Source organism: Sander lucioperca, chromosome 12 (assembly GCF_008315115.2).
Source record: "Sander lucioperca isolate FBNREF2018 chromosome 12, SLUC_FBN_1.2, whole genome shotgun sequence".
NCBI lineage: Eukaryota > Metazoa > Chordata > Actinopteri > Perciformes > Percidae > Sander > Sander lucioperca.
The window spans coordinates 29,691,883-29,719,515 of record NC_050184.1 but is presented as its reverse complement, the minus strand read 5'-3'; the positions used below and the strand labels follow the sequence as shown (position 1 = coordinate 29,719,515).

The following is a 27,633-nucleotide window of genomic DNA, read 5'->3' as shown; positions in this document are numbered from 1 at the left end:
CATATACTTTTTGGAGCAATTAAATTAGTTTTCATAGCCTGTCTTAACTCTTTTTCCAGAGTTTTGGTTAATGAAGTCCATTCCTGTCAGGAAAGAAAAATACATTTAAGTTATGAATGATAACAATAAATATACTCCCAGTATGTCAAAATTATGAGCTACAAATAACTTAGACTTTTGTGGATTTCGTTTGTATATTTTGAGCATTTGTTTTTGTGTATCTTTCAAGAAGATAAAAGAAAAAAAATGTTAATTACTTTTAAAATGAAAATGAGAATAATGCAAGAATTGTCTTCTTGGTTTATATGTTGTACAACTATTTGGACACAAACTCAGTGGATTTAACAATACATACTGTATTACTTTGTTTAAGATGTGAGTGTCAAATCCAAACCTGCTGCAGACATTTATTATGTTTTGTCAGTATATGTATTTTAAATCATTTTTGTTGTAAATTGTTCCATCACAGGATACGTCACAACAAATATAAACGTCAAGTTAAATCCATCCTCACTTCTTGTGCTGAGATGTAGCGTCTGTACTTTTTACTCGCACCAAATTAGCACTAATGAATTCCCTCAGTACAGAGTCTTCTTTGTAGCATGGCTCTTAGCCACGGAGACAGAGACAAAGAGCCACAGTCATCACTTGCTCTGAGGCGGCCTTTCACCACACGCACCTGCCTATAACATCTGTGTACTAGCAACAAAGCTCGGGTCAGCTCAGGGTTTATGAAGAAAAACACTTAATTCTCAGGTTTTGTCATCAGAAACATTGATATTTGATACAACTGGGCTGAGAAGCACAATCAAACTCAACACAACCATGAAATCATCACCATACTGTGAAAATACAAGAGTGTTTTCATATAAACAGTCCACCTGCGTGTTGTTGGTGTGACTTGGCAATCTGTCACACAGGCCAAAACTCATACGGTCACACCTGTCTCACTGCCTCCCTGCAGCTCTCTCATCGCAAACAGTAACCACACATGCATGCTCATGTCAAGACCAATCGCAGTGCATTGCTGCAGCCAGCGAACACATCAGACAGGCTCTCCACGAGTTATGCGTGTGTGTGTGTGTGTGTGTGTGTGATGATGTACATGACTGTATCTATTTACAGCGTACTCTGCACACGCAGTCTGTGGTTTCTATGTATTTCTGTCTCTACCTCAACGTCTATCCCTGAGAATGTCTCGCTGCATTACACCACTCAAGAGGATTAAAGCAGTCACACACACACATTCACATACACACACAAACACAAGCCCATGTCATTGCATAACTACACATGCACAGGCACGAGCAACCCCCCCCTCTTCACTACCCTTCCTTCATCATGCACCATGAGCTCACGCCCCCTGCAGGCATGAGGAGGCGGATCCACACGGCCTGGCACAGCTCTTTTAAGGCGGTATTGCTTAAGGTGGCGAGATTTCTAAAAGAAAAGGCAGTAAAATAATTTTGGCAGAAAATATGATATATTTGAATACCAGTATGGTTATGGTGGACTGAGTAGGATAACAAAAAAAAACTTTATTCACAAAATGAATGTGGCTGAATCTGTTTCTTGCTTGGGATTAAAATGTGCATTAATAGTGTAGCATGTCTTATAGTGTAATTTATGGAACATACAGTTCATTATTTTCAGGACATACTTAGAGATATGCTTTAAAATATCTAAAATCGTGCTGGATAACATGCATCATAGAGTAAAATGGGTTAAGAAGCCCACTCACGTGTAGCCATTTGTAAATCTCCATCTTACCTGCTTGTGTTTTGGAGTTCAGTACAGATCTTGAGGACACTTGATCTAAAGTTTTAGTTCTTAGTTTTAAATGATCTGTGTATTTTGACAAAGACAGACACAGAATGACATTTTGGTTATTGATGAGGAGATAAATGTGGGGAACCATTCCTAAGTTTAGAAAAACATATACATTTGTTTGTTTTTCTGTTAACTATAAAAATATAAAACATGAACATTTTCCCCCACACATATATTTCTGTGTTGTCTGATTTTTGTTTTTGTGTTAAAAATAATTTAAAGACACAAATACTATGATCTCTGAAAAGACATCATGTTTCCATGAAAGGACATAAAATCACTTCAACATCTGATAATGCTACTAGCTGCTTGTTTGCTTACAACAAAACCTATCCGCTAACTAATATTAGCATTCACATCAGCACACATACCTCTCTTTAGCTAGCTGATTGTAGCGGTCTGCCGTTAGCCTCCACAGGCAAGCTAACGTTAGTTTAGCTAACGGCTCATTCGGCTAACCGCTAGCTGATTGTAGCGGTCTGCCGTTAGCCTCCACAGGCAAGCTAACGTTAGTTTAGCTAACAGCTAATTCGGCTAACTGCTAGCTGAGACAGCATGTAATAACTTTAAAAGACCCTCAAAATAAAACTTGAAAATAAACGTTGACATATATAACAAACACCTAACATATATAACAGCTGTTACATCAGTTCTACTTTACTTGTGCTCATTTAAAATACAATCACTCAATACTTGTCTTTATTGTTATTACTGTGAAGTCTTAATTTAGCTGTAGCCTGCTTTTCCCATTACGTTTGAGTTAACGTTATTTTAGACTGAATCTAGCTGTCAGCTAGCGGTTAGCCGAATTAGCTGTTAGCTAAACTAACGTTAGCTTCCCGGTGGAGGCTAGCCATAGGCTAGCGTGGAACAGATCGTGCAGGTCGTATCCTCGGTAAAACAGTATTATCTTGCGCATGTGCAGAACGGATCGTGCAGGCAGAACGGATCGTGTACCGACAACTACCAAAACTGTGTTGGTTAATGCACAATCATACTTATACTATATATATATATGTATATATATATGTGTGTGTGTGTGTGTGTATATATATATATATATATATATATATATATATATATATATATATATATATATGAATGAAATTGGCACCCGCCCACCCGCCAAATGCGGGTAACTTTTGTGATTGGCGGGTGAAACTGTCAATCTACCTGCCACATTGGCGGGTAGCCAATGAGAATTGAGTGATTCAGACTCGTAACTATCGGTAAGCAGGGTACACGGTTGCTTACGGGCCTGGTCCAATCAGGGGCCCGCATCACTGGAAGACATTGATTGACAGCCGGGTCCCCCTATCGCATTTTCATTACTCACACAATCCCAGCAGTCCCACGTGCAGCCACTGACCAAGCGGGAGTGAGACTACTGTCTATGGAGTGAGAACGGGTAAAATTAATTTCCTAGTTTCTGATATGAAGACGAGACGTGTGTGTGACTCGAACATCTCACATTTACCAACAAAACATACAGCGAAAGACCGTGCAAAACATTTCAGACCGTCCTGCCAACATGTATACATTTTAACATCAATGTACGCTGTGACGTTTTTTCACTCTAAAGTCAGCGCTGCTGTTTCAAATTGTCAGCTCTCTGCAGCGGGCGGGGCTGCTCCGTTTCCCCCGCGACTGACGCGCACACACAAACACACACACACAAACACACGCACGCACAGACACACACACAAACGCACACGGTGGATGCAGGAAAAAACGCAGATGAGACGTACAGGATGACCTAAATTGAGGACAGCTATGTTATTGTAAGTGCAATGATAAGTTAAAGTCCAATAAGTACTTTATCAAACCGTATGAATGTGTGTCCCAGCCCAGGATAGGAAATTAACTAACAATGTAAAGATCAACAAGCCACTGACAATGACAGATATGTTCATATTTGATTCATCCAATAAATTATTCTGTATCTTAAATCCACCAGCCTTTTTCATCACAATATTTGCAGCATCCTGAGCCTTTTTGGTAAGGGTCCTAGAAAATCTCAGCCCAGAGTAATTAATTAATAGTAATAAGTATTATTCTCCCCAAAACAAGTTTCCTTTTTATTTATTTTTTTATTTTTAAGAACTATACAAAAAACATTCATGTGTTATGGTGCGCATTCACCAGTGTTTTGTTGTTGTGGTGCGCGTAGGCCACTCCTGATTTTGTCAGTCATCTCATCTCTTATATGCAGTGGCGTAATGAGCCAACACCGGGCCCCTATGCAGGATTATCAAGGCGGGCCCCCCTACTACAGCACGTGATGACGGCGCACTGTCCACGAGTAGGCTACCATCAAAAGGACAGGATAGGATCATGGAGACACAGCAATTCCTGTTTTTCACCTTTATGACGCAAAAAAAAAAACTGGCTGGTAAAAAGTCCCTGTGGCAGGTGGATTTAAAAATCCACCTGCCACAGTGGCTGGTGGTCAAAAAAGTTAACTTCATGCCCTGTATATATGTTTATATATGTATGTGTATATATATATATATATATATATATATATATATATATATATATATATGTATGGTATGTAGGTATATATTTGAATGAGTCCCACTGATATAGAAAAATACACTTTTCATCAGTTTTTTGTATATTTAGATGTAGACATGCATTTTGTATTTTTATTTATTCTGTGACATGTAAAGAAAGATTTTCTTTCTGTTCCTTCAACCTATTTGTCTCTGTGTTCTCAGGTGGGGAACTACAAACGTGCTGTCAAGAGATTTGATGACGGCCATCGGCTCTGCAATGACCTTATGGGCTGCCTGCAGGAACGTGCCAAGATAGAAAAATCCTACGGTGATCAGCTAACCGCATGGTCCAAGAGATGGAGACAGCTCATTGAGAAAGGTCAGCATGTGGGATGGATGGGGTCAATAAAATAAATAGCTTGACAAATGAATGTACTTTACGCTGTCTTTCAATTGGCCAAAGCTCAGTTTTCGCAGTTTGATGTTTGCTCTCTGGTAATATTTGGCAGCGTGTTATTGCAATAAATATTTTATCTGGGATGAATCATTTTGTCCGACCCCCAGGCCCACAGTACGGCTCTGTGGAGAGAGCCTGGCTGGCTGTCATGACCGAGGCAGAGAAGGTGAGTGAGCTGCACCAAGACGTGAAGAACAACCTGGTGAACGAAGACGTAGAGAAAGTGAAGAACTGGCAGAAGGAAGCCTATCACAAGCAAATGATTGGTGGCTTCAAAGAGGCCAAGGAGGCGGAGGAAGGCTTCAAAAAGGCTCAGAAACCGTGGGCCAAAAAGCTCAAAGAGGTGAGAGGGATCGAAACACATTTATTAGGGCTGCACGATATAAGGAAAATATCTAATTGCGATTATTTGGACTCATAATACTACTCCGATATGATTTAAAATATTGAAGGGAATGATCATTTTTGTATAATTCTCATTTTCACTGAAAAATATTAGAATAAAAAAAATTGATGTGTGATTTTTGTGAGGATCTGTACCAAAAAAGATTTAATTCTTTAGTCTGTAGGATACAATTTGTGTGCCGTGACGTCTCTGCAGCACCACAATACTTAATTCAGAATGGTTTGACACATATTTTGCCTTTAACAAACATTGCACCCGTCTGCGATTTAGATTTTGCTCTAATCCATATTGCAATTAATTGTGCAGCCCTAAAATGTATATGAATCATCACTCATCAATCATCATTTGTCGTATTCACTTCATAAATGAGCTGCCTTCTGGTTCTTTCTGGCTCATACCTTTTGCTTGTGATTTCGTTTTGTTGCTTGTGTCCAGCTGTGTCACATCAACATCCATTCACTCTCCACTATTTTATACTTTAAACTTAAGATCATGGTAAAAGATAAAATACATGAGTGGGGAGGGGGATGCAAAACATAAAGTAACACCAGGCCTTGCTGATCTTTTGAAGTTGTTTTTGAACCTATTTTTTTATTGATTTATGTTCTTGATCATTGGTTTTTAAGTGTCTGACCCCCAACTATACAGTTTTATGTATGTATTATATTATTTTCAGCTTCGGGAGACAAAAATAGATACTTACTTCTCTGCCTAAAACCATTGATTTAGCACTGTTTAAGGTTGATTGAATTTTCCTTTTGTTTTTGCTCTTCTGAGGGCCTGTTTGGGTTTGTTGCTTTGGGATTGGACCTGTATGATATGAGAGGATTTAGACCCTATTAGACATAGGCCTGACTGGGATTTCTTAACTCTACATGGAAACATGAATTCCCTACGTGTGCGTTGATATCGAAAAACAGAAATGGACTGGAGCAAGTAGTAGCAGTATTGTATGTTCTCACATTGATCCTTTACCCTAAATAGCAAAATAAGGCTCTGATCCTGGATATGAGGACATAATAATATTTAAGCAGTTATATTATATATATACATTCAAATCCACTATTGTGTCTGGGCAAGGTCCTTCCTACTTTGAGATGAGTTGATCCTTCCTTGTGTTCCTTTGGTCATATTAGATCATGTACGTGAGAAACTGACAATGCCTGTGTTTGGACATACAGATGGAGGCGGCTAAGAAGTCCTACCACATGGCCTGCAAGGAGGAGAAGCTGGCTGCAGCCCGAGAGGCCAACGGCAAGACTGAGGCTTCCGTCACAGTAGACCAGCAGAAGAAACTCCACGAGAAAGTGGACAAATGCAAACAGGATGTGCAAAAGGTGAGAACAAGCCCGGGAAAACCAAGTGAAGAGATAAAAGTATTTTCACTTTGTTTAGTTTGAGGCGGGTGGAAAATTAAAGATGTCAAGAAAAACAAAACCAGTTAAAAATACTTATTCAAATAAACAGTTTAAGATGGTACGTTGTGATAGATGTATGCTGTGTGAAGGCAAAAGGGGGTTTTCATATTTTTTTATGTTATGTTTTCGGTCATAAAAACATATTTATTCTAAAACATTGCCCCAGCGCCACGATAAACCTTTTAAAAATTAGTTGTGGTGCAAGCTCAAAGGGACATTTAAATTGTACATGGGCATACATTTTTGATCAATTTACTTCCAGAATATCAAGTTACAAATAAGCCAGCTGTTAAAGATTAAATAGATTATTATTAGAAATAATAATTAAATCATGCTGATTTCTTTTCCCACAGAGGCTTCAGTTGTCAGTGTATTTTCTGTTTTCTGTCTCAGGCTAAAGAGAAGTACGAGAAGTCTCTGGAGGAGCTGAATAAGTGCACCCCGCAGTACATGGAGTGCATGGAGCAGGTGTTTGACCAGTGCCAGCAGCATGAAGTCAAGAGGCTGACTTTCCTCAAGGAGGCCTTGCTGGACATCAAACGCCATCTTAACCTCACCGAGAACGCAAGGTTAGACAGGCAAAAAAGGAGACCGTTTTGTTTAGGTTTGGTAGATCAGCTGGTTTAGGATCACTGACTGCAGGCTGACTGTGACATACAGTATGTACTGTATGAGAGGTAAAACTCTGTATTTCCTCGTGATTTCATATATTTATTGATCGCATTTTCAGTCAGCTGTATACTCTTCTGTTTTACCGTCATCTCTGTTCGCTTCTGCTTCAGCATCAAGTCTTACCCCTGTACTGTAGTTCATCTACATTTCTATTATGCCCCCTCAATCTGATGTAAATTCATAATTACACTGTATGCAACATGGGTAACAAACTCTTTGAGCATGATTGCATACTGTACCTTTTACTTTTAATCAGAAATAATCACATTGCAAACCCATTTTTGTCATAGATTAGTGTGATTTGTTGTGTCACATTCAGCACAGTTCGCTTCAACTTGATTAATCTCAACACACTTCTCAACCAGGCATGCATTTCTCATTAGCGTTCAGACTCACAGCACTAATTAATTGATTATTCAGTCAAAGACGTTTCTGCCAAACTTAATTTTGTTCAGAGTTTAATGCCTGTCATATTCTGGGCTGTTTTTCCAACCTGCGTGTAAAAACAAAGCTCTACCTAAAAACTAAACCTCCCTTTGGTTGCTATGGATGATTCAAGCTCTTTGATGTTTAGAGGATTGCGATGTAGTTCATCCTGATTGGTGTCATCATTCACGATGGATATGTTTCCACCATTTCACACCTCTTCTTTACTATTCATGACTTCACCTGTGTTACCCTTTTTGGGGAAGAAAATATGCAACAGCTCAGTTTAAAGAGTAGCTGCATCTGCGGGTGTCCAGAATGCGCTACATAGAATAAGATAATATCATTTTATGTGATTTTATTCATCACTAAATCCAGTGCTCTTTCCTCCTCAACCATCAAATAGTTATTTGGCATAAATGTCATATATTATCCATACAAAGGCAGATGAAAGGGAGGCCATATTTATACATATAGTTTTATTATACAACTGCGGATTTTCTCAGGAATTATTGCCAGATTCCACTTATAAGGAGACAAATTCAGCATATTAGACATTTTCTGTAAAGGAATATTTTATTTACAACTATAATGACTCATGTATAAATGCCCACTGACATTAAAAGCAACAGTAAAAACACATAGAAACGGGCTTGTTTAGTTTTATGAGCTAAAGTCAATATCATGAAAGACAAAAAAACAAAAACAAATGTATTACAGTATGTGTGTATTTTCTGGATTCAGTCTGGTCATGATCACCACAGTGCAAGTCAAGTCAGTATTGTATTGGCTTGTACTTAACTCAATTAAACATGCTTAAATATGATATATAGAGATATATATGTATATAGAGAGAGAGGCATTTGCTCCAATGCCAGACAATACAGTATATCATCGCCTTTTACAAAGAACATACCCTCGTCTTTCCAAAATTACATTTTCTGTTTTTAAAAATGTGCAATCTAACACAGCATCCATTTATTGAAAATAAAACATTGTGCTCTGTTTGTACCTAATTCTACCAAAGACTGTATGTAGATAAATATTTTTCTTACTGCACTAATGTACTGTATGAAAGAATAATCAGATTGGTTTATCCTGTAAATAAGGTTCTAAAGCTACCAGGTGAATAAGCCCTTTTTAATCTATTACACATTGCAGAGATTTGCGTAAAGGATTATTAGGATTATTCAGGCCAAACACTTCAGCTGTTGAGGGCTTCAGCAGAAAACTCAGGGAGACACTTCTGCTTTGTAATGACCCAATGCTGGATCTCTCTCAACCCAGAATTTGAACTACATTGTGGGTTCTGTTGCCAAGTTGGCAGCACCCCCCGGGTCTCTTCTGGCACTTTCATCATCACCATTTGTCCTATTTCCCTCTCCTCAGCTATGCCACAATATACAGAGAACTGGAGCGCACAATCCTGGGTGCAAACACACAAGAGGATCTAAAATGGTTCAGCAACAACCACGGCCCTGAGATGCCTATGAACTGGCCTGCATTTGAGGTACAACATTAAACCTTCATACACAAAGATTAGAAACCTCTCCTTTTGCTTTAACCCTCTTCTTTATTCTGCTTTCGTGGGTTTCTTTTCACTCTCATCTCCAGGAATACAACCCAGACCAGGCCAGTGCTCCTCCAAAGAAGAAGAAACCAGATGGAGCCCCACCCACTCCGAGCACAGACCATGTGGCTCCACCTGGTGACCGTAGCAGGTTAGCAATCTATTGTTTACAATCACATCACTCACATTGAAGAACACGTTATCTTATTATTTTATAACACTACTTTATTCATGTATTATATTCAAATGTATATATTCAAGTTACATTTTGTGAAAATGTCATCAAAATTGGTCAATAGATAGATAGATAGATAGATAGATTTTTATTGATCCCAAAAAATGGGAAATAACGGTGTTGCAGCAACAAAATATCAGACACACAGCACACATACAGAGTATACATTAAATAATAGGAAACAATATACATGAAATAATAATAGAATACTACACGAGCAATATTTAAAATATATACAAATGGTCAAATTTGTATTCTTGAAAGATGAGACTGGGGATACTGATATTTGTATTTTTGTCAACAAATCTCATAAATAGACCAAAACCAAGGCTGCCTCTCAGTATGTTCTGACTTCCCTGTCTTATATGTGGCTCTCGCTCCCAAGCCATATATATAGCCACATATATCTTAAAAATGGGTCACAAATGTATACTTTTTTTAAAAGGCTAAATAATTTCTTAAAGCAGGTGGGCACTGTAGTTTTTAGTAAATGTAGTCTCGCATTACCAGACCTTCCTCCACAGCGCTGCGAAGGAGGGTCTAGGTAGTCTACACAGCATTCTGGGATGGGAGAAAAACGTGCTCTGGTTTATTGGCATTTCTTTAAACCAGTCACAATTGTCTTGGGTGAAGCTAAGCGCCGAGCGGAGCCCCGGTGCCGCTGCAAAATAGCCTCAGGAAAGAACTTGTTTTGATGGAACATGTGCTCGTTCAAAAGTTGGTTTAGTCGTGCAACAGAAAACTCAGATTAAGATAAAAGAAGATAAGAGATAAGATAGACTTTATTAATCCCGCACTGGGGAAATTCCTGTGCTACAGCAGCTCAAAAGAAAAAATGTACACACATCAGAATAACACAAATACACATTAAGTGGACATAAGTGAAAAAATATACATTAAGAAATAAAAAAATTAAAAAATAAATAAATCAAACATATTTACACAATAAACATCCTTCTATAAACAGTCAGACAGTATATAAACACAGATATACAGATGAGTAAGGTGCGGATGAATAGAGATGACATATTGCACAGTTGGAGGTGACACAGAGTAATAAATAATAAAGAGTAGTGCAGAATATTGTCCAGTGATGGCTCATATTGCAGAAACAGCTAGCAGTGCTACATTATGATGTTGCATTAAAGAGTCTGACTGCTGCTGGAATGAAGGACCTGCGGTAGCACTCCTTCTTGCACTGAGGGTGCAGCAGTCTGCTGCTGAAGGAGCTGCTCAGGGAACTCACAGTCTCATGTAGGGGGTGAGAGGTGTTGCCCATGATTGATGCCAGCCTGGCTAACATCTTCCTCTCCCCCACCTCCTCTATGGTGTCCAGAGGGCAGACCAGAACAGAGCTAGCCCTCTTCACCAGTCTGTTTAGCCTTTTCCTGTCCCTATCTGTGCTCCCAGCTCCCCAGCAGGCTACTGCATAAAAGATTGCAGACGCAACCACAGAGTCATAGAATGTTTTTAACAGAGTCCTGCACACACCAAAGGACCTCAGCCTCCTCAGCAGGTGGAGACGGCTTTGGCCCTTTTTTGTACAGGACGTCTGTGTTTTTGGACCAGTCCAGTTTATTGTTGAGGTGAACACCCAGGTATTTGTATGGCTCCACCATCTCAATGTCGACACCCTGGATGTTCACCGGTGTAGTACCAGGCGGCCTCCTGCGAAAGTCAACCACCATCTCCTTTGTCTTGCTGGCGTTGATGTGAAGGTAGTTTGACTCACACCAGTTGACAAAGTCCCAGATGACCTCCCGGTATTCCTGATCATTCTCCTCTGATACCCTCCCAACAATGGCAGTATCATCAGAGAACTTCTGCATGTGACAGCTGCTTGTGTTGTGCCTGAAGTCCGCTGTATACAGGGTGAAGAGAAAAGGAGCGAGCACTGTACCCTGTGGTGCTCCTGTGGTGCTCCTGTGCTGCCAGTGAGGTAATTGATGGTCCATGCAGACAGGTGGAGGTCAACACCAGCTCCCAATAGCTTCCCCCAGAGCAGTGATGGTTGGATTGTATTGAAAGCACTGGAGAAATCAAAAACCCTCACAGTGCTCCCAGTGTTCTCCAGGTGTGACAGTGATCTGTGTGATAGATAGATAATGGCATTCTCCACCCCAGTGCCTGGTTGGGAAGTGAACTGTAGGGTGTCCAGTTCAGATTGGACAGATAGTCTAGCTAGCTGTCTGGATTTACCCTGCAGGGATCTGAGGAGCAGTTAACCATAGTTCTCATAAATCCACCGGAGTTTAGAATACCAACACAAAGAAAGTGGAAGGTAATGACCATCCGGCCGAAAAGGCGGAATTTCCGACGGCAACGAAGCAGTCCCGGAAGTGGAATGTCGTGGATACAGACTACTGTGGGATCAATTCAGAATAAACTACAGTGCCCATGTTCATCAAAAATAAAGAACACGTCTCCCAGTGCAACAGTGAGGCTTATTGATATGTTTTATGTTTTTATATACAGTTTAGATATGTGGCACAGAGACTGATCCTACTCATTAGAGGGATCAATTCATTGTTGCTTTTTACCTTTTCATGGGATTTGTTGACAATTAAAAAGACTTTTAGTATTTAGTTTTTTAACATTAAATCTCCACCTGGGTTTTCTCTATCCTCCAGTGTGAGCAGCTATGAAAAAAACCAAGGTTTCTCGACTGAGTGGTCCGATGATGAGCAACCCACTGCGAACTCTGGCAACGAAAATGGTGGGAACGGGAATTCTTTCGAAGATGATGTCAGCACTACTGGGAAATCGGTCCGCGTCCGCGCTCTCTATGATTATGAAGGCCAGGAACAGGATGAGCTCACCTTCAAAGCAGGTAAGTATCCTTGATCAGATGACACAGCATACATGTTTTATTCTACCATCATACAGTTCATGTTTACTAATTCATTTATGAACTTAATGTATAGAAAGGACCTGGTACAATGCAGGCAGGAGTTTAATGATAAGATGACTGAGCTGTAGCATCACACAGGTGCTCAAAAATCACCAACTCTGTCCTAATGTCTATTCTAAAGCTCCCTTCCTCTATAGAGGATAGCAGTGCTTAGTCAATAATAACCACATGGAAAACAAATTACAGGCAGTTGCCAGCAATTAACACAAGCTCTTTGGCAAATGGCGTGAAAAAGTGCTTTAGAGCCCCACACAGTTGCATGAAAACCAATTTAGAGACAAGCTTTACACAGAAAAATAACCATTGAAGAAGCCATAGCTGTACATCTTCCTCTTGATTCCCGTACTGCACATTCAGTTCCGATTTTTAAGGTGTTTTCAAATTTAAAAACTTAATATGACAGGCGCTCGGACCCTGCAAACTTTTCTTAACAAACAAAGGTTCTATTTACATTGTGTGTCATTCACACACAGTGTCACTCACCAAAACTCGTGGTGTGCATCCTTGAAGTCAAACAAACGTGTGGAATGCACTTCTTTCCTCAGAAAACATTTTCAAAGCCGATTTTTCAAATCTTTACAAACCTGCATTGTTTGCATCTTTGTTTACTTGCAATCCATCTTCTTTGCATTTTGTTGGCACATTGCTGCTTTTCTTGGCTCTTTACCGCCACCTGAACAACCGTGAAATAGTATTAAACCATTGGCAGGAATTGTTGTTAATTGTATTGTCACACATGTGCTTGTACTTGTGCATGTGTGTGTTGGTCACATAAACTGTTGTGAACAAACAAAACCGGTAACCCACTCATAAAAACATTGTCTCATAGTGCCACTAGGGGTCAAAAGCTTCACAGGGTACCTTTAATCTACTTTGCCTTTATTGTTGGGTGAAACTTGGTTGGCACCGCCTAATCAAATTTGTTTAATTTAAATTCATTAGATTTGGAAAAAAAACCAAAAATGGTGTGGGCGGTTAGCTCAGTTGGTAGAATGGGCGCACATAAGCAGAGGTTTATTCCTCGACGCAGAAGGTCCAGGGTTCGAGTCTGACCTGTGACGGTTTTCCTGCATGTCTTCCCCCCTCTTTCTCTCCTTTCATATCTCAGCTTTCCTATCCAATCAAGGCAGAAATGCCCAAAAATAAAAGAAACGTTATCTTTGTTTTATTCTTAGCAGTGTGAAGAAGACTTTGAAACAACATGTAGACCATTTAGAAAAATAAACAAGCTGTTCTTTGATGGGGGGGGGGGGGGTTACGTGCCAAACTATTTATGAAACGTGTTAATTTGTAAATTAGTGAGCTTTAAAGGTGCTGCTGCTAAGTGCTTAGCTATTTCTTCTGTTTTTATTCTAAGTTAAGCTAACAGGTTACTGACGTTATTTTAATATTTACTGTATAGGCACGAAAGTTATTTCGATCCTTCTCATCTAACGCTCCCAAAATGTCAAACAATATCTTGAATTGTGTAGATAAAATATGAAAAATCCAAATCTTAAAAAATATATATATTTTTGTTGCCTGGTCAAATTGTACTGGGAGTGGGGGAGAAGTTGACTTCTAAAATACTGGCTACAATACAGAACAACAACAGAAGTATGGAGCGGTATTTACACACTCATATTTTAGATTTACATTGACTATTTGACACAGGACTGCGTGTTGATTAAGGAGTGGTGTCTCTTTCACAGGTGATGAACTGACCAAGACTGAGGACGAAGATGAGCAAGGCTGGTGTAGAGGTCGCTTGGACAGCGGCCAAGAGGGACTTTACCCGGCCAATTATGTCGAGCCAATCTAGTCCTGTTATTGGACATGGACACGCCATTGGAGGCAGCTCGAACTGTCCCGTCCAATTGCACCGCACATAGCCAGAGACTTAAGAGCAACACATCCCTTGCCCAACAGATGCACCAAGCAGTCTTGATAAAAACTTAGTAACCTAAAAGACAATATATCAGTATAATATATTTTATCCAGCATTTGTGGTGGGTGGACCTACACATTTAAAAACAGGAGCAGCAGTTGTTCCAGTATATACACACTCAACTATAACATCAAGACAGACAGTGCAGGAACACATTGCTTCTCTGTGTAGCTGTATTTAATGTATAATGCAGCTTATTTAAACTTGCAGTACACTGCAGTCTGTTCTTATGTGAGAATGGGAAGATAATAGAAACAGTTATACCCATTCAACAAAGACCAGCTTCTCTAACCTGCATTGTGTATATACAGTGTAATGCCATCTTTGTGTAGCATTTTTAATGCTATGTGTGGTCAGCCATCATTCTTACATCCGGAATGCTGTGTAGTGTTAAAAGTACCACAAACAGTATCCTCTATTTTTTTTTTCTTGTTTTTCTTTTGTGATTTGGTTCAACCTCTTTTCCAGTGTGTGCAGTGCTATGTGTGATTTAACTGTTACTGAACTTGCATAGCAGCATGTGCTATGCAAAAAGAAACTTGCATTCCCTGAATCCTGCAGCCTCGTTTAGGCTAGATCTTGATGCAACACTTCAACTGCAAATGCAGAGTTCACTTTTTAGCATCACATTCTTCCGGACATGCTTCTGTTTTCATGAAAGGAAGCTTGTTGATGAAGTGATTTTATGTCGTCTTTGTTTTGTTTTTGACATGTTTCTTTTCTTAGCATCACTAATCCGTTGACCGTATCATCTCCATGCAATCCAAGGAAAAGGATACACAGTCTCTGCAGAAGCTTTCATTCTTGGTTCAGTAATTCAGGTGTCATTTTAATCCACTACTGCTAACCAGAAACACAAGTAATACATTCCCTCAGAGCGAAGCTGGATCAAGTCATCTTACTATGTGCCAGTCACTTTTCTTCCAGAGCGAGGGGCCATTGGAGGCATGTTGATACGTTACTGTGCTACAGAGGGTTGTCTGAAGATCGAAGCCTCTTCAACAGGACATGAATGTACCACTGTTTAGGCAAGGCAAGGCAAGGCAGCTTTATTTGTATAGCACATTTCAGTAACAGGGCAATTCAAAGTGCTTTACATGAAAACAGATAAAAAAAGAGGCTTGAAAGAGGGCATATTGTCTAAACATGGTTCTCCACCGTCACTTAAAGCCCTGTCTAGCAAAAAGCACTAGTTATGCGGCCCGTTTTCCCTGCTGAGCCAAAGAATGACCCAATACCATCAACTATCCATTTTCTCTCCATGCAATAACAAACAACTTCAGTGAGGATCATCTTGTAGCTGCTTCCCAATCCACCCGAACTTCATTTGTCTGCAAAGCACCGCACAATGACACAGGGAATACATTTGTCACCAGTACTGCACTGCATGTAAGCTGACTCTTACACAGTGCATTACATGGTTATTTTTAAAATCTTTAACTTGCTCCATAGGAATTACATTTATAGCAGAAATTGCATTTATCAGATGTTGATTAGTGAGTTATCTTGCTATAAGTTGCACCTAAATCTCTGATTAGATGGGAGAGATACTTTTATATATATATAACGTAGTTGTCCTGAAGTTTTAAAATTTCACTGGACCAACAGCAGTCAGATGTGTTTAGCTCTGTGTCTGGGACAGGATGTGACAGGTTTGGGTCTCACACGTGAGAAGGAACACATCACCAGCTCACAAGTTGTGTCTTAGAGTAAAGCTGTCCAGCATAGCAAAAAGGACTCTTATCATTAAAACTGTCCTACATCCTTGATGTGCGTATGCACACACACACACACACATATACACACACACGCACGCATGCACGCACGCATACACATGCATGCATACAAACACACATGCATCAAACACACAACATACACAACACGCAGGTTCAAACACATAATCCACATAACCAGGTTAAAATTTTGGGGGAAACCTCTTCATCATCCAGTGTGTATGAGTTGTGTAAATGTAACAGAAAAAGAAAAAGAAATGTAAAAAAAAAAATGCAAGTGATTGACTATTAAGACAAAATGTAGTGTTATACATGTAAATGTGATTCATTAAAATAACAGCAATGGAAAACATATTAAGTAATAGGTACCATATCGTATGAATTTCATTGCAATGGAATTGTCAGTGTATCATAAAAGCGTGACGTTATCCCACGCTGTCAGATTTGTATATGATGATGTAATTTAAAGATTATATTCTATTGTAACTGTACAACTGTGTTGAGTTGAGAAATGAGACCTGACCATGTTGAGGCAGTAAAAAGGTGTACATGTAAATGCTTTTTTATGTTGATGATCTTTTCCTTATGCACACAGGGGACAGCAGCTCATGTTGTGGAAACCCTATATTAGCGGTCTAGAAGATGTATGTTCATAGTTAGTGATGTACTTTTATCTCCTAACTGGTGTAGTGCCTGTTCATCTTGATGTAACAAGAAGTTCATTTAAATATGCATAAAGATGATTATGATCACAGATAATGACGATAGTGATGAAAAACTAGACTCAAATTTGTTGTGATGGTGTCAATATTGCGATATTGGTTTGAAAGGGGAAACAAGTTTGTTGAAAAAAGTTAGTGTCTGTGTGGTTTTTTTTGTATGGACTGCACGTGATGTATTATACTATTCCTTGTTTTCACTTTAAAGGGAGACAACATTTGGTCACATATTGCTTTATTCTGGATCGTGAACATAATCCCAAAAATAGAACCGTAAAAAGGATTATCCATCAAGGCTGGTTTAATAAAATATTCACTTACTTTGGCATTGCTCTGCAACTTCTAAATATTCTGACACTTAAAAGAGATTGACAAAAGAAAAATTAAAAGGACTAGTTCGACATTTTGGGAAATAAGCGTTTGCTTCTCGCCAAGACTTAGATGAGAAGATTGATACCACTCGGATATGAGAGTGGTATCAATCTCCTCATCTAACTCTGCAAGAAAGCAAATAAGCATTATGTCTTTCAACTGTTCCATAGTTTGAAGAAATGTGTTAAGAATAATAAAGTACAGCGATGTTATGATAGGCAGGAGTGCATGGTTCAGTAGGCAGTCTTTACAATTGAAATGAAATATCAAGTACAATGAATGAACAAGCTTCAGAGTTCATGTTACTCCTACTGTATGTCCAGCATATCTTTGGTTCCTTCTCAGCTCATTCTCTTCGGATCAGTCTAGCCTCTTTATCACACGGGGTTGACGAACTGGTAGACCAGTCTGCGTGATACATCAGGCTTTCGAATGATGCCTTTCTTGTAGTACTGGCGTATGGAGCGACTCAGTTTGTCATAGTTCATAGCCGGGCGGTTCTTCCTCATGCCCCATAGTCTGGCCACGAGAGCTGAGTCTTCTATTTTGAAAATCCCTTTGGACAGAAGAAAGTAAATGTACTCAGTTTGGATTTTGAAGTGAACAAGGGAGTCTGCATTTTGGGATAGGCCTATGCGCTTTTTTTTTTTTGCTTTCTTGCAGAGAGTTAGATGAGAAGACTGATACCACTCTCATGTGTGAGAGAGGTATTGATCTTCTCATCTAACTCTTGACAAGAAAACAAAGCATATTTTCTCAAATGTACTACTATTTTTTAAAGTAACTTTAAAGTCCCCATATTTAGTATTTATAATCAGTATATAGGCCTAAACATGTATTATATTGTTTATAAGACACTATAATGTGGTATCACCCTACCTTTCTCTTTGTTGAGCCAGCGGATGCAGCGGCTGTAGTTGTGAGGCTTGAGGAGCAGGTCTCGGAGGAACTGCCACAGGTGGATGGGCTGGCTGGGGTAGATACGCATCACATCTGACCAGGAATTATCATCAGCTACTGACGTAAGAGAGATTTACAAAAACCAGATGTCACTTCTTCAAATCATTGTGTTAGTTAGTTGCATTGCAATCTAGTTTAAAAACAAGAATTTACCGGATTTGCTGACCTCTGGTGGGCAGCGCTCCTTCATTGCTGCAGCTTAAAGAACAGACAAAAAAAAGAGACCCAGTCATGTAGCAGTTTACACACACACATTCTTAAATGTACTCTTAGTCACACTGCATTTGCTTCACAATCTGCCTTTCTTAATTTGCATAACAGCAGAGTTGATGTAGGATCATTTCCCTGTGTCCCTGTTGTTCTTACCAGATCTCCAGATGTCCAGATGAGCATACAGCATGTCTCCAAACTGTGAGGAGCGTTGTCTGAAGTCTGCTTCTGTCATGGAGCACAGATCCCTCCCGCTCAGCTCCTGAAACATCATGCTGACCTGCGGCAGCTTGTGCAGGTGCTCGGTCCAGAGGAGCCACTTCTGAACGTCCACACAGTTCCAGTCCAAGGGGTCTGAAGAGGTAAACAGAAAACAGAGAGGCATTTTATTTCACACAGCTCCCCACATGTTCAGACCTTAAATAATGACATTACTTTCACCAATGAAAACATCACACCATCAGTTCAATAGGTCACTAACAAATTCCACAGTTTGACCTATATTAAGGAGTAGAAATCCGGATATCTTTTTTTTTTTAAATGTGTCACGTATGAATAGAGTCTATTCATACGTGACACATTTAAAAAAAAATATATATATATATATATATATATATATATATATATATATATCTTTACTAACTGCAGCAGTCATTCTAAAATGATTTGTGACGGTTACTACAAACATTTTGTAGGCTTATTGCACTTTTGTATTATTGGTCCATTGAATAGACCAATAACAAGAAGAAAAAAAAAAGCATTTGACAATTTGAGAAAAATGTTAAACTGTCATTCAGCCGAACCAAAGGTTAAATTATATGCAATATGAGGAATTTTGTAAAGATCAATTAACCAAACCACAACACAAAAACAAAACCTAAACTGTCATTTTAAAGGACAACATGACTGAACAGTCCCAGGGTACTAAACAGCCTGAGGAAACATTTAGGCTCACAAACTACACATAAAGTCTGTATTACAAATTGGGGATGTAGAGTTTGAAATGTGTAGTCACATACCAGACCAGCTTGACTCATATTAGGGACAAAAATATATTTCAGCGTCTGCTGCTTTAATTCGGACCATTAAAAAAAAGAAAACACAAACACACAAACTCTCTTTTGCAATAATATAGGAACACTAAATTGCTGGCTTAATCTTTCAAATTGAATGCAATTTCAAATTATGAGCTCCCATGAATATGTTTCATACTTTCTGTTATGTAAGAAGCATGGAGCGTATCAAAAGCATATAATCACACACATTGTATGATTTTAAATTTCCAGATAAAGACTCTGAGTCCATAAGAAGTGGAGATGATACTCTGTCAACAGAGAAGTTTGCACAAGGTGGGCCGGGCCTTAGCTCAGGCTATGAATGCTCAGCAGCTGTGTCACTCTGGATGTTGATGTGAGAGCAAACAAACAAATGATGGCTTTTGAAGGTTATTTTTATTAGACTACAACGTCTGTCAACACTCTCTACAGCAGGTTTGTCTATTCAAATGTCTCTCGTTGATAATAATAATAATAATAATAATAATAATAATAAGACATTATCCAGTTCTGTCCTACCTGGTGCAATGTTCAGCAGTTTGCAAGCTGTGTCGACATCCTTCAGCACCTCTCCCACCACCATGGTCTGGACCTGCTCCAGACAGCGCTCCTCCACCTGACCCTCTGTCCCAGAGGGGGGGTCCTGGGGTTGGCTGGGCTTGGCTTGGTTCGGCTCTGGGGTGCTGGAGGGAGGAGCAGCTGGAGCTGGGGCCTCTGTCATCCTCAGCACCCAGGGGCTCTCCTCTAGGGCTAATCTGTCGTAGTAGGGGAGGTAGACCCCCGGCCATCTGAGCTCAGGCAGCCCCAACAAGCTGCGGGGGGGTTTGATGTCGTCCGCCTCGTCCAGCCAGGCCATCGTGTCAGTGTGGGTGTGGCTGATGTAGAGAGGTGAGTGTAGAGGTGTAGTGCAGCCCGTGTGTTCACAGCCTGGACTCCCCATGCTCATGTTTGTTTAACACTGGAAGAAGAAAGCACTTTTTTTCTTTAAAATGTTATCATCGGCATCATAACAAATTTACACCCTGCCTGACATTTTCAACAGCGGCATTAACAGAGTTGCATTGATGCTACCATACCCAAATGCTCAATATTGAAACAGTAGCAATCCTAAAATAAACATTCATGGTATTTACTTTGCTGGGACGTTAACATAAGGGATCTGTCATTCCAGCTTTGCAAGCTGGAGCAATTGTGATGGTTAAATTCATCGAAGCAATTGCTTTTTTTTTTGTTACTCAAAAATTCAGTTTTTTAATCCAGCATTAATTTCAGATTTCCTCATGAATTTATGTTTGGAAACATCCAGGTCCAACAGGTTCATCCTGTGTGAAATTCTGACCTCATACCTTGCATAATTTTCAACATCATTCAACAATATCAGAAAGCTAACTACTCCACCTTTTAAATGCAGATAAAGAAAGGGAGATCGAAGCATTGTTTGAAACTCCAACCATAAGTAAATGTGTCATTTTGACTGTAATTCCAAAATGCATGTGATTATGAGAAAGGAGGTGTTACTATCCCAATGTGACACCCAGTGCCTTTTAGAAATAACATGTAATTACAGTTTTTTCCAATTGCTAACACACTAAAATGACATGTATAGCACAATTATTTAAACTGACACACAGAGAGCAAAACCTCTTCTCAAGTCTCCATAAGTCTAAACACATTTTCTGCTTTATACACATTTTGCAATTCAAAATGGCACTTTTTAAATGCACTGAACCCAGTTATCTGCATAAGACACAACAATCTGACATAAAGTCACACGTTTGCCATTTCAAAACACTGCCATTCAAAATGACTGATATTTCTGTTCAGTCCTATGTACATATATCTGCTGTGCATATGTTGCACTGACTTGTTTGGTGAAAATAAAAACATAAATGTTTCAACAGCATGTGTGTGTATCTGCAAATATTTAGATAGATAGATAGATAGATACTTTATTCATCCTGAAGGAAATTTTAGGATCCAGTAGCTTAGACAACCTTAACACAACAAACACATATACACACATATATCACACATACATAAGAATAAAAATAAAAATAAAAATCACGCACAGAAATGCAATGACCATGATAAGGTCTGTGCAATGACCATGATAAGGTCTGTGCATGTGAACAATCTGACGAATTTTCTACAATTTGAACTATTTTAGTACTATGGCAAAGCATACTAAAGATGAAAGTGCTTTTCATTATGCCCAACAGTGTGTAGTTGGTTAGACAAAAATCTGGTAATATGAATGAAGTGTGTGCCATTTGGTGCAAAAGTTTGATTTTGATAATGCTATATGTAGTTTTGGTTGCAGTGCTTAATTTTGCAGGATATATGAGGTATTTTGCAGTTTGGGTGTGTGTTTTGTGAATTGTGTTAAGTATTTTGATAAAACCAGCCTAGTTTGCAAAATTGTGTTTTAGCAATTGGAAAAAAATTGTAACTGCAAAATAAAAGCTTGATAAAATAGAGCATAAAGGGTGGGACACATATAATATGTGGATAAAGTATAAGTAGCTGGAGCGTATTCATCATGGTATGACTAAGAGAACAGCTCACCTGGCTGGGAGTGGTGCTGTATGCCAGTATTTGATTTGACAAAATGATACACCTGTTTCAATTTCAAGTGATATACTTTTGTATCTTTTGAATACATAATGCTTTTGTCAGTTTTGCCTCCTTTCATCCACTGCTACTCTCAGCAGAATATATGTGACATTACAAAAAACAAAAATGCATCCACAGTATCAGCATCTGTTCACACTGATTATGATCATTATGCTAAATGTTATTCTCAGGCTACCTTTTGGTAAACATTGACAGTGAAGTGCTGCACTGAGAGTGATTGATCTGGTGACTGGTTTTCAGTCAAACAATGGCACATGGAGCTTTGTTAACAAAGGAGAGTTATACATACCTATATACAATACATATATATATATATATAAATAAAGTTATTTGAGTGTGATTGCAGGACAAAAGAGGAGGCCAAGATCACAGTAATGACATCAATAGCTGTTCAATATTGTCTATAGCTAATGTTTTTTTTTATCTCCAGATTAACCAGAAAGGTCTTCAGAGTTGTAATTCATTGTGTGCACTAATATAAGATTACCAATACAGGATCACCATAAATGTAACAAATATAAAATAGAGGAATACTTGTAAAATAAAAAAACTTCTGTGTCTGTGTAAACAAAGAGTATGACCTAGATATCTGGCCACTCGTAGTTTAAATGTTTAGCAGTGGTAAAAAAAACTTGCTCTTCTAGACTCTCTCTCTCTCGCTCTCTAAATTCAATTCAATTCAAAGGGGCATTATTGGCATGAAAGTTTGTATAACAATTTTGCCAAAGCATCCAAATACAATTGGTCCAAATATTCAGACAGAACACAATGAATTAACACAATATTAGGAATCTCTCTCTCTCTCTCTCTCTCTCTCTCTCTCTCTCTCTCTCTCTCTCTCTCTCTCTCTCTCTCTCTCCCAAGTCTTTTATTTGTAGACTTATATTTGGAGCTGTGTTTTACACCTCATTAGCTAGCTGCCAAACTGATATGAGAGGCGATATGAAAGGTTTTGGTCATTCCACTGTTCTTTGGACAAAGGGTGTTTGACAACACACCTTTATGAGCTGTTCTGTGTCTGTTCAGCAAAATGTCTACATGTGGCTGCCTCTGTATGAGCCTGTGTGTGTGTGTGTGTGTGTGTGTGTGTGTGTGTGTGTGTGTGTGTGTGTGTGTGTGTGTGTGTGTGTGTGTGTGTGTGTGTGCATGTATGTGTGTTTGTTACAACTTAAAGGGTGACAGTTAAAAAGAGAGAGAACAAGTCATTTAAATTGGTAAAAAGTACAAAGTAACACAATTGAGCTTTTATCTTCATGCAAAACATGGATTCACTGAATCAGCTTTTTGTTTTCTTACAACAGCATGGTTACTGTCATTTATCTCATTATAAATATGCATAAATTAACTGGGGGGAAAATTATTATTGTCTGCATCCCAATTTGAAATACATCACTTTAAATAATAGTTGATGCTTTCAGTGGTTTAGACATCATTATAAAAAAATTGGAGCCCTAGTTAGTGGTAATGGAAGTAGTAGTACTAGGTCTGGTGGCAGAATAGTCAGCTATATTCATAATAACTGTAGAGGAAATAGTGGGAGCAGAAATACATTAATACATTACCGGTATTACAATAGTAGCACCGTCTGCAGTGCACATAAAAGTGGGGTAGTAATAGTAATAGAAGAAGTGATTGCAGTAAAGATAAGGGTGAAAAAGTAACTAAAAATGTCTTAAGCATTGTACTCGTATTTTCATTTTATGCTCATTAATATTTAATTTTAGAGTTACTATAGTGAATAATTACTAGTTACTAGAGTTACCGCTTGCTTTGCATACTACTGTGAGATTTGACAAAAAATTAAATAATAATAGATATAAAAATAATATATAATTATAACAAACATGTAATCATCTCATAAAATATGAGCCAATCTTTTAGACCAGGGGTCTTCAACATTTTTTTAAGCCAAGGACCCCTTAACTAAAAGAGAGATGGAACAAGGACCCCCTACTACATATATTGTACAAAATTAAGTTGCATATTAAACTGGGCCTACAGTAATGTGTAGGGCAGCCTAAAGCCTTTATACTTTTTGGTGAATAGAATACTAAGCTATTAAAATAATAATTGTTGGCATGATTTTATAAATCATGTTTTAATGTTAAACATACATCTGGCACAGTGAATCCTTAGGATGAACTGTATCTGTATGTGGCTACCATAGACCGCATCCGGTTCCGCGAAGTGCTGCAAATGCGGAAGTGCCTTAAACCTGCATTCTATCTGAATTCCAGCAGGGGGCGACACGTGCCGTTGCAAAAGGAGGTTGTTTTCTGTAGAAGTCTATGAGAAAGTGACCCACTTCTCACTTGATTTATTACCTCCGTAAACATTTTCATAATGAGTTTATGGTCTCAATCGCTAGTTTTAAGTCTTCTGCAATATAGAATGATGTTCATTTTTTGAATTATGATATTGTTGATTTTAAAATCAGCGATAAAGCAGGGGGTGTTTTAGGGAGTGGCTATGATGTGATTGCCAGTGAAAGTGTGTAACGTAACGTAGAGTGTAAGCAGCTCCTCCCTCACTCCTCCCTCTCGTCCCGGCAAACTCAACGACGGATAGCAGATCTCCACAAACCAATGGGTACCGTCACACATGCGCTGTCCATTAATATTATACTGTCTATGGTGGCTACCTTAGTGACTACCTTACCTGTAGGCCAGTAATCCTATCAATAATGTTTGTTTTTTTCACTAATAGGTTGATTCATAATTGCTAATGATATGTTGGATTTAAAGACGTTTTCATTTTTGAAAAAACATTCAAAAAATGAACAACAGTTTGGTGGCCACCACTGCAGTAACTCTGAGGACTCCCCTAGGGGTCCCGGACCCCCTGTTGAAGATCTCTGTTCTAGACTTAACAATCCAACTGTATAAAATAGCGAAAACTGGCTCTACTTTGACCAGCTACAACATCAATGCATGACCCCCCCTGACACTGACTCTTAATCCTACATCCTGTCCTCTGCACATCCCTCTACATTTTATTACATCCTGCACTAACCCATACAGCCTCTTTTTTCTTTCGTAATGTTAAATAGTTATATGTATGTATGTGTTGCTTCTGTATGTATTGTTTGTTTATTTTATATTATTGTTTTTATGTATGCACCATAGACCAAGGCAAATTCCTACTATGTGCTGCTTACTTGGCAGTAAATGTCTTTCTGATTCTGATTCTAAGTATCAATAAACTAATAATATAATAAAGGGTATGTTGTGTATTTTTAAATGAAGTAAAACTTTGAAAGCAGGACTTTTATTTGCAGTAGTTTTTTTTTAAACAGGTCTTTTTTCACAGCAGACATTTGACTTATTGTAGGGACTAATAACATTAACCATGGCTTTGTTCTATTCAAGTGTCCCAGTAAACCAGGGGTGTCAAACTCAGTTTCCCTAAGGGCCACACTGGAAAATGAGAATCACATCAAGGGCCAGACATGTAGAGATTATTGACATGTGTTTATTTAAGAGAAAAAGTCAAATATTTTGACTGTATTATTGCATGTCTCATATACTGTAGTCTTCTCACTTACATTTTGGGCCTCATAAAGCCCCTAAAAAGTTTGGCCAAAAAGTTCCTCAGCCAGCGACAAATACATTGAAAAAAGTGCCCAAAAAAAAGTGGCAAAACATTGAGTAAAGTGTCAAAACCGTTAAAACAAAGTGCCTAAAGCATTGAAAAAAGCGCATAAACCGCCAGAAAAGGCACCAAAAATGCAGAAAAAAGTGCACAACATGAGGACCCTGAAAGCAGCGAAATGGAAGTCAGCCATCATTGATTTTATTATTTACACTTGTGCTTTGATTAGTGTGACATGTCAAAATGTCTGCTGTAAAAAAAAAATATTAAAAAAAAGGTATTTCTTTTATTTAATATTTATTTGTATAGGGACATAATTCAGGGAACTAGGGAGATTTCAATTCCTGTGCCTAGATAGGCCTTTCAGAATACACAAAACTCAACAGTAAAATATATATTTTTTAAAAGACACAAACTATTTACAAACAATCATACAATAACATCACGATACAACTCAATTACAAGCGCTAGATTCATTTATGATTGCATGACTGTTCCCACTTTAAAAACTGTTTCAACTGAAGTTTAAAATTATTCCAGTCATGATCCATTTTAAGCTCTGTGGGTTCCATATTTTGATCCCCTTTCTGTCCAAATTAGGATTTAGGAAAGGGCACTTTACAGTTCCCCAAAGTATGTGAATACTTCCTCCACTGCTGATAATCAAAGTGGTAGCAGTGTTAGTAGCATGTACTATCATGTGGTAGTAATAATAGTAGTTTGGTAGCAGTAATAGCCTAGTATTATTAGAGTTATTTTTGAGTCTTATTGTGAGCTGCTGCCTTACCTTGTCAGTGTTGGATTCAGTATAGAGTTTCCACTGTTCCTCTGTCTAAGTGTGGACTAAAGTCAAGGTCCTGTGGAGACTGTATCTGTTTTGCCCTCAGGCGAGGATGTGCTGTATGTATCTCTCACAGCTGGATCACTTCTGTCCACTCCGACTATCGACACACCTCGTTTGACTCCTGGTCCAAGCAGCAATAGTTTGACTTCTTCGGGACACAGTGCCTTCGTGACATATCAACTCTGAAAGAAAGGGTGTGTCCCAATGAGGGAGGTTGCTCCAAGTGCCTACTTAATAATGACTTGGGGCAGTATTGCAGTATTCACAGAGAGTTCCTTCAGTAAACAATTTTGTTGAGTTTAACAGCCTGGGGGGAAGCTGTAAGTGAGGGCCCCTTTTTTTACTAGCATTTCAACAATAGCAGTTTTTAATGATAATATTCAATTTTTTTTTAACATAAAACTGTTGACTCAAACTTTATCTAATCTAATCCGATCCAAGTAGAACATGTTTACCACTCTGTGTGAAAGGTGAGGAATAATGCATTATTATTTTGGGGTAAATCTACAGCTCAGGCCGAGTAGAACTGGGAAACTCACTGCAGAACAAGTGAAATCTTTTCTTTATGAAGTGTTACACTCAACTAAGACTCACTGTCATGTTGTTCCACTGTTAGAGGATATATATATATATATATATATATATATATATATATATATATATATATATATATAGCATATAGCATATAGTAGCTTTCCATTGTAGTCAAGATCAAGGAAGACAAAAGTGAATTACTATGGTGAAAAAATAGTCCCAAACATGTTTAGAATCAGTCACCACTGGGCCTTTTGGGACTACATGTATAGGACAGAGATAATTGGATGAAAAGTGACATATAATGGCTAATTTGTCAATGTCATAATGTTTCAGGATTGACTGTAAGAGAGATATCTTGCTTATGGAGAGAGGATATAATATCTTGCTGTGTGGATAGTGGGTCTTTTTCAATAGGCTTGATCTCAGCTTGACTTTATATTACACCAGAAAGGCTGGCGATATAAGGACATAGGGGATTTAGAGCATAACATCCATGAAATATCAATAAATCATCCAAGGGGGGAAAAATGGTCAGAGTTGTCTTGAAAGTTTGAAAACTAGTATCAGAAAACTCGAGTAAGTGATACACAGAGGGAGGACAAGAGAGTGAAAGAGAAAGCGAGACTGG

General features: G+C 38.6%; 2 protein-coding genes across 3 annotated transcripts in view; one reads left to right on the top strand and one right to left on the bottom strand.

Annotated features, from left to right (window-relative positions):
• The window catches only part of LOC116062079 (protein kinase C and casein kinase substrate in neurons protein 1-like), a 38,455-nt gene extending 23,571 nt beyond the window's left edge, over positions 1-14,884 (top strand). For both annotated transcript variants that reach the window (XM_031316583.2, XM_031316584.2), the window contains 8 exons: positions 4,551-4,707; positions 4,893-5,128; positions 6,373-6,528; positions 7,003-7,178; positions 9,097-9,217; positions 9,322-9,428; positions 12,143-12,342; positions 14,115-14,884. In XM_031316583.2, the coding sequence (XP_031172443.1) occupies positions 4,551-4,707; positions 4,893-5,128; positions 6,373-6,528; positions 7,003-7,178; positions 9,097-9,217; positions 9,322-9,428; positions 12,143-12,342; positions 14,115-14,224 (1,263 nt within the window). In that variant the 3' untranslated portion in view covers positions 14,225-14,884. The remainder of the gene's footprint in view (positions 1-4,550; positions 4,708-4,892; positions 5,129-6,372; positions 6,529-7,002; positions 7,179-9,096; positions 9,218-9,321; positions 9,429-12,142; positions 12,343-14,114) is intronic.
• Positions 14,885-17,030: 2,146 nt separating this feature from the next.
• LOC116062080 (SAM pointed domain-containing Ets transcription factor-like) lies at positions 17,031-26,641 on the bottom strand. Its single transcript, XM_031316585.2, has 6 exons — positions 26,412-26,641; positions 19,919-20,357; positions 18,501-18,698; positions 18,288-18,332; positions 18,054-18,191; positions 17,031-17,730 (listed from the first exon to the last, which is right to left on the bottom strand). Exons 2-6 carry the CDS (start codon positions 20,343-20,345, stop codon positions 17,552-17,554), a joined length of 987 nt encoding a protein of 328 aa, XP_031172445.1. The 5' UTR covers positions 20,346-20,357; positions 26,412-26,641; the 3' UTR covers positions 17,031-17,551.
• Positions 26,642-27,633: the final 992 nt, after the last annotated feature.

Bases quoted from the DNA above. Each gene is read 5' to 3' on its own strand.
- LOC116062080 (XM_031316585.2), bottom strand. From the start codon at position 20,345: ATGAGCATGGGGAGTCCAGGCTGTGAACACACGGGCTGCACTACACCT. The intron at 18,699-19,918 runs GTAGGACAGAAC...TTACCTCTTCAG, and splicing joins ACTGCTGAACATTGCACCAG to ACCCCTTGGACTGGAACTGT. The intron at 18,333-18,500 runs GTAAGAACAACA...CTGTTCTTTAAG, and splicing joins TCTGGACATCTGGAGATCTG to CTGCAGCAATGAAGGAGCGC.